Raw genomic sequence first — 13052 nt, 5'->3', positions numbered from 1 at the left:
TCTGAAACTTAAGCTACTTTTTGGATTTTTAAGCTCATAATTAGAATTAAGTATAAGTAAAAGCAAAAGGTATTGGGGAAACACCCTAAAGTGTATAAAAAGCCAGAGTTTATTATCATGGAAATAATAAAATGTTAGCTTCCATGCTGCTAGGAGAAAGCAAGACAGCCATCACTCATGTTGGCAAATGCTTGCCTTTGCATAAGCCATTTCTGTCCTCACTGTTATAAAACCAATGGCTCTGGAAAGAGAAGAAAACACAAAATGAAGTGTGAAGTCATACAGCCCGTGTTGTTGCAGCTGGATGGAGAATATGTCACTAATGACTTTTCTTTCTACCCATCAGTTATGTTGAGATTCCTTTTTTCCAAAATAGCAAATGGCCTTTATGAGTACAAAGCAGAAGGAGTAAAATTCAAAATAATATTCCATTTCCACTTGATTTTGACACTCTGTTAGCTAATGGAATGAGTTATTAATTACTCATCATGAAAGGACAACTGTTCTCTGCATTCAAGTTGAATGGGACAGAGATATATTAAAAATAATATTTTTGTGAGATATATACTACCCAAATTTGTTTGATAGTTCCAAAAAAAACTAATGTGATTAAGTCCCTGAAGTATTACTGATAACAGTGTGAAAATCTGTGAAAGATGACTGACAGCATTAGTAGGTGACATGGCTTCCTCTCACAACAAAGAAGGGTAAGGATATAACACCTCTTCTCCATGAGTCCACAAAAAGAGTTAGACCACACCAGAAGCACAGACCTTTTTACATACAGGCTAACACAATGCTGAAATATACGGTCCTCCTTCATATCTTAATATTTTAGAAGGATTACATACAGGCAAAGGGTGAAATTATAGGGGTGCCTAGCACCTTGTCTCATTCCTGTCTACTTCAGTTACCAGCACCACAACAATAAATAAATTAGAAAACAAAGATATTCTTGGAGTCCAAGAGCAAGAAGTGCTCTCTCTTGCTATGAATCCTATGGGCACACCAATAGTAACCATCACCACAGCCTGCACTCCCCAGTGCTCTGCTGAGTGCCAAGTGCTGCAGTGGTGAGACCTTCACATGTGTCAACTCTCCAAGGAACTTATGAGTAGATGCTCTTATCATGCCCATAGAGACAAGGACTAGAAAATTCAGTGCTTTGGCCCAAACTACTCAGGCAGAATGATAGAGGCAAGATGGAAACCAAGGTAAATAGGTCTCAAAAATCAGCCATAAAATGTGATGCAGGGTATATTCCATCTGATTTTGTTAAGATTTTATAGATGTCCTCTTTCCAGCAGGAGAAATTCACGCAAATAACTTCAATCTGTAAATTGAGCTACTACAAGAAAAGACTGGACATCTTTAGACTGTTCTACATTGTTTGACAAAACTTTCCCTCCATCATTTTTGTCAAGGAAATTCACAAAGCAGTTTGTATACTGATATCATGGACAGCAAATGCCCACAGTGTACACCTACACAGAGGACATTCAGGAACATGTTGCACCTACTCTTCTGTGGGTAATCTAGTGTAGAAGTAAGAACTTAGGGTCCTGGAACAAAAATCGGCAGCTGCGTGGGATATGTGAAGTAACATCTGACATATTTTATACTTTATATATTTTACCTTTGATTTCTCCAAGAAGTTCACTGGTATTTAGTCTTTCCATTTTTTCCTTCCAATCTTTTGAAAGTAGTTTTTCCATGCAGGAGGAATCTATTAAAATACAAAAGTAAGTATTAAAGATGTATATTACAGACCCAGAAAGCTAAATGGTGGAGCAACTGGCTCCTTGGTAAACAAACACAAACTGTTTCTGTTGCTGTTGTTTTAATTCTACCATTACTCTATCATAAAACACCATGACTGAGTTAAACTATTGCCCCAGGAAGCTAGTATTCTGTAACCAGTGCTTAGCAGCCTCAGTCTAGGGATATTTAATTAATGTCTAGCTATATTTAATCAATTTATCAGACTGGTAAGACAGAACAAAGGCTCTTCTCTGCAGCTTTAAATTTATATGGTATTTTCTTTTAGCCCAGGTTATATTTTAAAAGTCTAAGCAAAATTTATATACTGTACAAGGAACAATGATAAATCTTTAGGGGATAAGAGGCCAAATAACCTATAACCACTTAGCCCTTAAAAAAGAAATTCAACTGGGCTGGAGAGATGGCTCAGCCGTTAAAGGCTAGGCTCACAACCAAAAAAGAAATTCAACTTTTGCCAAACTAAAAAATAGACAAGTAAATAAAATCAAGATGCTCTTTGTACCCTCATAGAGAAAACTACCAAAACTTTTATATAAAATGATGCATATGTTTATTAAAGAAAACACCTGTTTAAGTAGCATCTGCCCTAGTGCATATTAAAATAATGTTCTAGACTACAAGGAGCAATTACATCTGTTTTATAAAGATTCATAATATTACAGAAATATAAACATGAGAATGCCGTAATAATGATCTATTTTTTCCTACATACACTGTTTTCTTCCCTAGATTCAAATGAATTTGCAAGCAGGACTCCTGCTTGTAACTGTCTGCATGTACCTTTTCCAGGCTCAACTCTTAACAAATAGACCATGTTTCCAGGGAATGCAGATTTTAAAACTCCCATTAAACTTTAGCATTCCAAGTGTCAGAGTTCTGATAATTTTCTTTTTAAATTATATTTAAAATGGTTTCTCCAGTTCCAAATGCTTTTTCTCCCCCATATTGGCACCTATATCTTGAGCATTTTCTCTTTCGTTTTTTCCCCTCTAGGTTCCAAATCGGCCTTGAATTTTTCAGATTGACAGTTAGGTCAAGAAGGCTCTAAAGGGTTTTAGAGGCTAGATAAGCTTTGGAAAAGGCAGTGATCCTTGCTTAAGAGATGAGAAGACTTTTGCATGATTAGAAAGTATTGCTGAAAACAATTAACATTTGTTCGTGACAAGATCAATCAATCAGAGAATGGATGGAATCCAGATCCTAGTGTAATGAAAGGGCTGATACTGTCACAGGACCCTGTGTCCTTTCTACAAAGAAATTCCATTAAGTGAAAGCCATCTGCCTCTTCCCTGACTTCTCTCTATTTCACATTCATAAATGAGGTATGCAGTTTGTTCAGTACCTACATTATATCCAATATTAAAACTGATTTTATAGGGCAAAGGAGGCTTCAGATCTTCAAAGGCTTGCCCACCAGACATTTTTGTTTCTCCTATCAGTTTGGGATTTCTGAGCAAGAAAGTGATAACATTAGGTAACAGATGAGAAAGATCAATAAAAGATCTTGAATTTTATACTCTACTAGGACTTGATATATTTTCATCCATTCTTACATGTTCTGTCATTGCATTAAACTGATACCAACAGCACAGATGTAGGACTTTAAAATATCTGGTTAAGTTAGAGTTGAGATTATATACCCATCAAACAAAATCCAATACATAAGGGTGGCTGCAAAGTCATGTCAAGTCCACACATATACACTAGATAGAAAGCATGTCTCTAATTTCTATAAATAGACTCAAAATACCCCAGAGATCCAAGAAAAGAATGTTGAAGCTCAATAAGAGACAAACGTAGCTCTATGGACAACAAGAATGTATGCTGCAATATAAACCCAGCCAGCTTCACGTGGAAACTACAAATTCACAGGCTCCAAAGCATTTGACATTCTACTAAAACATCCATCCTTGCTAATAGTTGAGATCCAGCTATATCAGCTCCTGCTTCAGTAGAAAAAGCAAAGGAAAAAAGAAAACAGATTTTGTATGTATACATTTATACACAGGAAGATATTTAGTAACAACTACTGATAATGTCCATCTAAGGGCACTAACGGTTATTATATGCAACTTTGTCATACTTTGATCTTACTTCTAGGAACCTTTAATTTGACACAGTCTCTTGATTCCTCATCTGACTGTTACAGGCAAGGACCACATTGGTGCTGTAGAGTAGAGCAAGTGAGATGGGTGAGGAAGGCCAGAAGCTGGTTATTACCCAGACACTCTGTTTTAGTGGAAGTTTCTGATCAGAAATGAGAAAACATGTATAAGGTCCAAAGCTACACACGAAAAGTTATGCTGTTAAAGGTCCCAGGCCTGTGGACTAGAGCAATGCACACTCAGTATTCTGGTATGGATACTGGTTAAATCTGAGGCTCCTTTCCCATTCAACTACAGCCTTCCAGCACATCAACAAAAGGGGTGCTAGCTTTGGAGTGGCAGCTAGTTAGAGCAGACTTTATCTTATTGTGCTTTGGCACAATTGCAGAAATCAAAGAGGGAAAACTATACAAATGAGTCCTTACAATGTACACCGAACAAAACAGTGTCTTCATTACAAGAGTCACAATGATCCAAATGGCCACTGAATAGTTTATGGTTCTATCACAGAACAAATATGTTTTGTTTGACTAATGTGAAAACAACTTTCCACTCAAGGAGACAATGACAATAAATTTTATTATCTAAGTTTGACAGGTCAAACTTCTGTGACTAAACAATATGTAGCTACAAAATCAAATGACTCTTCAAGACTGAGAGAAAATACTACAGTACACATTGCAGTACCCCTACAATATAGGTACATGAAAAACGAGCATTACTTACAGTGCTCCAAATTTGTGTAGCATATCATTGGAGGCTAGACTTCACCCCTCCTACTCTGAGAGTGTTTAATTTCACTAACCAATACCTACTCAATGAAACACAAGACCTCGGATTATTTTCCTATTATTTTATGAATGATGGGGATTTAATTCTAGCCAGTCTCTATCTGAAACAAAGATGCAGAGATTCCACAACTCTAGATGAGTAGTACTAGGTATATAGTTTGGGTAGGCTGGTTTGGGGGGTGAAGGTGGGATTTTTTATTGTTTGCTTACTTATGTTTCAGTTTTAATTTTTTATCTTTTAGGAAATTTACTTTAAACTTTTTCTAACAAAAGAACAATACATTTCAGGACTGATTTTATTTAAAACATACTGTATAACAGATTGCCAAACATGGTTCTGCTTCTTAGAAACTGAGGCTTTAGGCTAAGTAAAGGATATACTTTACCACAGTGTGCTAATGCACTGGCTTATATCAAATTTTATGGACAAAGAGATGCTCAAGGTGGGATTATCTCCTAATCTGTAGACTGATATTTTAGGAATGGTTTTCAGTTACTCTGTATATCTACATATATATATGACTTCAGGAGTTCTAACTATGATAAAAAGTTTATCTTCTGTGTCAAAGAGAGTAAATAAATCATAATTAAAGTCAAGGAAGAAGACAGAATAATGGGAAATGCTTCAGAATACTTTGAAACAGTTTAAGTAAACATTTATTATTCCTTTCACTTCCATGTGACATTGAAAGTCAGAGGGCTAAAATATCACAAACATGACACAAAAAGTCTTTCAAATATTTTAGCAATCAAAAGCTTCAGTCCCTGTGTACACATTCTTCTTGCTTTAGTGATGTTTAAGACAATAGTAAAGGCATCCCTTTATTTTGCCATCGGAATCAGAACTTTCAAATGCAATCTCCTCTTTGTACATTCTCTACACTTATAATTGATCTGAAGTGCTCATGACTTTACTTTCCAGTCAAACCTGACAATGTACATTTATTCACTCCTCAGTAGCCCCAAGCATTTTCTTTAGGGACATACAGATGCAGTTAACAGCTACTGTACATTTTTTTTTGCACAGTGGCAAGAGAGCCACAATACAGTGGGATAAAATTGGAGCTTGGAGAGCTTGAAGAGCACTCTTAAATTTTAATTAAAACCCTCCAAGCTCACTAAAAATAATTAGACACTAAAATGTGCCAGTTTTATTTTGAAGTCACTATAATATACAAAGCAATGCTCTATGGTGACTGTCCACACACACACACACACACACACACACACACACACACACACACACACACACAAAATGAAACAACTGACTTTCCAAATAAGAACAAGGAGTATAAATAGAGTCTGTTTTCAAGCAAGCTCTTCATGCCGGGAGCTGACAGAAAAGCCCACAGAATATGTTTTTCATACTGAACCAAACAAACCTAGAAATAACTTCCCTAGTCCAGTGTGCAGATCGCCAACCAACTCCACAGAAAATCCAGTGTGAAAAGAACAGTGCGCACTATATCACTGAGCTTTTCTGATCCAAGAGCCAAACCTTTAACCTCTTAAATGTTTCTGCTATCTTAAAATATCTCATACAATGCTATACTCCATCCTATTTTTAGGCAAGTAGCAAGAGAAAGCATGCCTTTCCCATACAGCAAGGCAGAGGTCTAAACATCAACACAGATGCTCTGCCAGGAAGGACTGGACTTCTCAAGCACTTGATCATTAAGGAATGCACCAACTGTTTGGGATAATCTCGTGCCAGCCCCCTTGTGCTCCACACTCCCTTGTGGGAGTGGCCAATCTTGTCCTACTCCTAATTCTTCACTTTCCTCCTCCACAGCATAGCCTCCATCCAAAAAGATGAGAAGTAAGGCATTTATGCCTACAAAGAGAAAGCAGGCTCACTTCCCCAAACAGACCAAAACTTTAAAACAATTAACCCTCCCCTCTTCTTTCAGATAAATTGCTAAGTATAAAATGCAATCTGTTCCCTTTGTTTACTCAATAAGAACAATTTGTAAATGACTCAAGGATAAAATTCAGAAAATGTTGTGCTAAATTAGAACCATTATAAACATGCTAATGACTCAATACTCAAGTAAAACATGCATGATCGGTGTGAAGGGAGAGATTTCATTCCTGTAAAATTCTGTTGTGCTGCCTTAAAATGATTTGGTCATTAAATCAGATATAGTCCTTCTAGGAAACATGTTAATTCCACAGCCACTTTACTGAACAATATGCTGTGAGTATGGGGGTGTGTTTGCAGGAGGGGGCAAGTGGGGGAAGCAACTGAGGTGCTGGAAATGTTGTTAGGACTGTTAGATGCAAGGCTCTATGATGTTCAGAAGGAAACAGAGGCCACACATCTAAAATGTGCCAGACTCACAGGCAGGCATTTTCACATCAGGGGCAATCTTTTCTCCAGGTACTATTTTTATCTAACAGACCTTTTCTTAGGCTACCGTGACAACTGGCACTAAGCATGCATTCACGAAAGTCACACTATTCTATATGAGCTGGCAAAAGGCATCTGTCTCATCTGCTCACCAAGGCTCCTAGCACCTAAAACATGAACACAGGGATCATTAACAACCCAGTTCCTCTCACCTGATCATCAAAGCATAAGCACTCAGGTGCCAGTACAGGAAAGAAAGGACACACTCCACAGGTGACTCCACAGCCTGGTGCTGGAGCTAGACCACTCTCGTTTTGGAAATAAGGGAAAATGGAGTGAAGATGAGGAAGCCGCTGGCATTACTGACTTCAGATGGAGACAGCTAACAAGCACTTCAGTGCTTGCTTTACTCAAGACTATTTAAATCGCTGTTTAAACATCAGTTTTATGGTCTGTACAACGCAGCAGCCAGCCGTGGAAAGGGAACGATTTTACACTTACTAACAGTTGTGTCGGGTGTGGACAGAAACACGAACTCTTTGGACGGGTACGAACAATACAGGGCACCTCAGGGCAGAGCGATGGTGTCCAGCAGCCCAGTCTCCTACACGTGTTGCTTGACTAGTATTTCCAACCCTCCATTTTGCTTTTCCCCAAATGCTTCATATGGTTTGAACTAAAAGCTTTCCTTTCTTGAATACCATCCACTAAGCACTCAGTACAAAGTTCATTTAAAAATGCCTTGAACTCAACAGGTCATTTCTTCCAAGACAGGTTTCATTTTCCTGTGTGAGAACCACATGTGCAGCCTTAGGGCTTGGTTCTCCACTGTTAACCCTTACACATGAGACCACGAGATGCAGCACAGATTTACCATCATAGAAATGTGGGTTAGAAACTGTCTGCACCCATATTTACTAAAGTATATCCTACCAACGGCATTGTCACCTCAGCTACTGCTGTTCTTATTTATGTTCTCCAACTTCTTGTTTTACTATGTCAGATTTATATAAAACTGATTTTAAAAATCAATATTGGATTATGGATATAATTTATTTTTGTGTGTCTAATGTGTCCTATATTCTATTTGTTGGTTTTGGACAGAATCTCGTGTGTCCCAGCCTGGCCTTGCCTAGAACTCCCAGTATAGCCCAAAATGATTCTCGAGCTGTAAATAAAGTGCTAGGGATCTAACCCAAGGCCTTGTACCAGCTAGCCAAGCACTCTATCAACTGAGTTATATCCCCAGAACCCTATATTCCTTCCTTTGAGGAATGCTTTTAATTTTATGATTCTGGATGTAAATGTATCCCTATGGATGGGGGCTACATATAGAAGCCAAAGGGAGACAGATATATTCCTCAGTTGACCGCCACATATTTTTAAAGACAGAACTCACAATTCCTTTAGAGTAGTTGGCCATAGGGTCCCAAGAATCTGCTTGCCTCTGCCTCTCCCAAATTTATGCCCTGTTCTACATTGTTTTCATTCGGGTTCTGAGGATCAAACTGAGGTCTTCACCTACTGAGCTACCTCTGCAGCGCTCAGTGCTCCTGTGATCTTGGAGTTGCCAATTGCAGGCCTACATTATCTGGTTTCCATTGCTCATCCTGACCACACAAAGAATTTCATTCATCAGAATGTTCTGCTGGAACTATTGAAAGCTTTTCTCATGCTCAAGTCAGAAACTAAATGTGTGTAGACCTGGGATTTCTATGGACAACACAGACAGACCAGGCTCTGAGAGAAAATATGAAAAATAGAGGCAAGGACCATGGAGAACAGATAGATGATGAAGTCTTGCATCATAGTAACTCACTCATACTCTCCAATATGGAAGTCAAATACTTCCTGGCCTTCTTAGTGAAATAAGCCAATATATTGTATTCACTTAAGTGTCTGAAATTAGAGCTTAAAAAATCTAAATATTATGAAAAACTATAACAAAAGAGTATGATATATACATAGATATGTTATGTTCCAAGTTTGAGTCACATGGAAACCAGTATCAGCTTGCAACACTGTATTAAATGTATAGGGTGTAAACCTGGAAATGAGTTTCTGACTTGATGGAAAGGTGTTCAAAGGCCTTAGGCAGCACTGCTGACCACAGCAGAAACAAAAACAGAGGCTCAGTAACAACAGAACTGGGGAAAAAAAGACATGTCCGAGCTCACCAGACTGCCAGTTTCTAAGTTTCACACAAACAACTTCCTGGTGAACTGTTACCAAGTTAAAGTGTAATATAACATTCAATCAATGACATTCCCTTTGGTCTATTTTAATATTTATTGGAAACCCATGAACAAGCAATGTAATAGGAGGCTATACTATCCAGTGGGTTTCAGGTCTCTTCATTATTGGCTCTAGTGATGCTTTCTACCTGGAATTCTTGGTTTTTCCATGTCTTTGAGTTCTCTTGTCTCACTCCCTTCTGCATGCCTGATACTTTCACAACCATCTTCTCATATGTCCTCCTGATCAAAATGTTTCCCTCTTCTTGGTAAACACACACACACACACACCTACTCTTCTTGATTGCCTACACTGGCTTATCACTTCAAATATCAAAGCTCATTCTCTAGATAGAAAATAACACTTGCCAAGCTTCTGTTATTTCATTAATCTCCCACTTAATTTAACTCTTAGCTGTACAATCTATTACTACTACTACTTATCAATTTTCACCATTCTATAGACTAATATATGGTCAAGTTCACTCTATTTTACCTAACATTAAGTTGTTTGAGGGCAAGAAATGATTCTAACACCACTTGGTATTTCTCCAAACTTGATTAACCGCAAACTCTGCAAAACCCTTGATGTGGTTTTTTAAAAAAATCATTTTATTGCATACCAAATAATTACAGAAATAGTTTTACTGACAATTTTATTATTCATCTTTTTCTTGTATTTTTATGTTTCTAAATGTTTATATTAACTGATATCATATATTATACCTATATACTTAAGAACAATTTATACATATGTCATCTGTCAGAATATATATCATAAATATTCTATCTTCTCTACAATGTGCCTAACTTACACTATAAAGTGCTTTTGGATGAGCTACAAATTTTATTTATTATTAACTTTTCCCTTTATGACTAGTATTTCTAAATCCTATGAAATGTTGTCTACACTAAGATCCAAAAGATTTTTCTCCTGTTTTCTTGTAAAAGTTTTATGGTTCTGCTGACCCATATGCCTCTCCTTGAGGACTATACTTCATGGTACCAGAGAGCCCTATGCAAACTTCCAAAGGAGGGAATCAACCAACAGTACTATTTTAGCTATGGCATTTATGAGCCACATCAATGACCAGCATGGCATGATAACCCTAAAGGCGCAATAGTGGCACGCATATCTTTGCAGTAAACAACAGCTCTTCTGGTTTAACTTAAGACCCGCTCAACAAGAGGAATATTATACCTGTTACTGGCAACCTAGCCAGCTACCCAGAGATAGTAAAGTCATAGATCTTGGAGGAGAACACATAACACCATGTTAATAAACCAGCATAATCCCTAACTACATCATAAATATTGGTCCTTATACCCACAGATAAGTGGAGTCCTCACCCCTCATCAAGGAAACCTTTCTTTGAAACAGATGGAGATCATTACAAAAAACTACAACCAATCAAAATGCAGAGTTCTGGAGCCCAGTTCCCATGAATATATCTCCAAAACAACTTCCTTCCTAAGATTCAGAGAACATTGTAGAAGAGGCAGCAGAAAGATAAGAATCAGAGGATCAGGGAATTTACTGTGTTAAAAAAGCTACACCCATAACATGACTGCCTAAATATAAGCTAAACAAGGATAACAATAGACATTCTAAAGTTGACAGGGGAAAAACCATTAGGTCTCAACTCTACACAAAGAATTATAGGTACCTAAGGAATTCTGAGAGTAAAAGAAATAATCTTCTCCAGGGAAGAGCACACCAATTGGTTATCCAATACTAAATGGTCAACCCTGAAAACATACACATAAGAAACAACATAGAGACCTGTATTTAGAGAGAGAGAGGGAGGAATGTACTGTGAGAGGTATATGTGTATATACATCACAATTAAAAGAAAAAGAAGTCATGGATTTTTAAAAGAGCAATTTGGGTAAATTGGGAAGGTGCAAAGGGAGGAAAGAGAAAGGGGAGGTGATGTAATTATGTCATAGCCCTGAAAATAAAAGAAATAAAAAGTTTTATAGTTCTTGTTTTATATCTAGAATGAAGTTCATTTTCATTTGCTTTGTGTGTTCTATGAGTGAAAAACAAAGCAAACTTTGTTTCATGCTTGTATCCAGTTGAAGATGACCTTTTTCCTTCTTAACTGATCTAGGCAGGGCTTTGAGTGTCTAGGGTAACTACTGCTAGATTTCTGCCTGTTCAGGTCTTTGACCCTGCATGTTTTTGTTTCTCTAGAACTGTGACACCTTTAGCTCACACGTAATGAGAGTGTATTCTTGGCTGTACTTGATCCTTAGCAGTTTCAAATGTGTCTTGGGATTGCCTTAATTATAAAACAAAAGGTTTGTTGGGTTTTTTCTGAAATTTATATGTCAATTTTAAATCATACCTATTGCTTAATATGTGCACGAGAAGTATTACATTTGTCTCCAGAATTGTCTTAGTTGGTCTGATATATTCTTGTTAGACTAATTTCCTATTATCATATAGTTAAATGTATTTTGTAGCTGTATATGATATTTCTTCTCTCATCCATGGTTGATTTAGAACATATGGTTTAATTACTGTTTGGGAAATTTTTAATTTTCCTTTTTTTATCAATTTCTAATCTTTTTCCATGTAACCAGAGAACATATTGTTTATAAACCAAATCCTTTTATTTTTACAGAAACTTCCTTACAGCATAAACTAAACTTTTTATAAAATACTCCAAATTCACTTAAAATGAATACTTATGCAGAAGTTTGCATGTGCCATGTGCTGTCACCATCAATTAAGTCCTGGGGATTAGCAGTTTTGTTCAGGTTCTCTAAATTCCCCGTATTTCCCAACAATAACTGAACAGTGGGTGTGCCTTTTGTTTCAGTTCTTTCTTCAAACAAAAGGTGTCTTACAAGAAAAGTGAAAGTTGCTCTTCAGAAAGAAGCAAGTTGTGCTGACCAGTGTCTCAAATGTAGGAAAGAGATCGGTGCAGGACACTGGAAACAAAAATGGGGCTTGTACTTATCTTAGGCTCAATTGACCCACTTAGTTCAAAACATTAGCAACAGTGGGTTCAACCATATGCATATAAATGATGTACTTACTTCAACACGTACTCTATTTCTAATGATGGTTGTGTCTGAGTAAAAGGTGTGATGGCAATGGTGTGATGGTAACAGTAGGAAAGTTGTCCTATGTGTGAACTCAGGAAATTGTTTGAAACTTGACTGGGATTTGTTGTAAAGAAAGACTGAAAAGTCTAGGCAATGACTGAGAAATGTTTTCTTAAAGAAACAAGCTGATAGGCAAAGAGAGAAGAGGAAATGGAATCATGTAAAGTTCCAATTCAAATAACAAAAAGAGTGGGCAGAGAAATACATGAGAAGGCAGGAAATGACATAGATATGTGAAGATGCCATGATAAAACCCATTTACTGTGTTTGTAAACTTACAAAACTAATTCAAATAGACCCACAACAGGTAGAAAAGTATAGAAGGCAAAACTAGGAATTAAAATAAAGGCAAAGCATAGACAATAGTACCGCATAGGTGGTACATATCAATCTAACTATATAGAAACCATACACAATCAAGGGTCTAAATATACCAAGTTAAAGGGGTAGAGTAGCCCATCACAGAATAGCCAATTATATTTTATCTAAAAGAAATCACTATTGATATACAGATACACAGATCAAGTAATGAGGTAGGGGGAGCTTTGCCATGCTAACACTGTGCAAAAGAAATGTCGTGGCTGCGTTGAGTTCAGACTGATCACATTTCAGAGCAGAGGATGTCATAAGGGTTAAGGAGTCACTGTCCTTAGCAACCCCACAAGACATGACA

The 13052-nt window shown here is 37.1% G+C and overlaps 1 protein-coding gene across 14 annotated transcripts in view; it reads right to left on the bottom strand.

The window, feature by feature from the left end:
- The window catches only part of Sox6 (SRY-box transcription factor 6), a 540675-nt gene that overhangs the window by 214845 nt on the left and 312778 nt on the right, over positions 1-13052 (bottom strand). For all 14 annotated transcript variants that reach the window (XM_040755979.1, XM_040755976.1, XM_040755989.1 and 11 more), the window contains one exon: positions 1637-1726. In XM_040755979.1, coding sequence (XP_040611913.1) covers positions 1637-1726 — 90 coding nt within the window. The remainder of the gene's footprint in view (positions 1-1636; positions 1727-13052) is intronic.

This window comes from Mesocricetus auratus, unplaced genomic scaffold (genome assembly GCF_017639785.1).
Source record: "Mesocricetus auratus isolate SY011 unplaced genomic scaffold, BCM_Maur_2.0 Super-Scaffold_4256, whole genome shotgun sequence".
Lineage (NCBI taxonomy): Eukaryota > Metazoa > Chordata > Mammalia > Rodentia > Cricetidae > Mesocricetus > Mesocricetus auratus.
The sequence above is the reverse complement of the archived record's forward strand: the minus strand, read 5'-3'. Positions and strand labels throughout refer to the sequence as shown.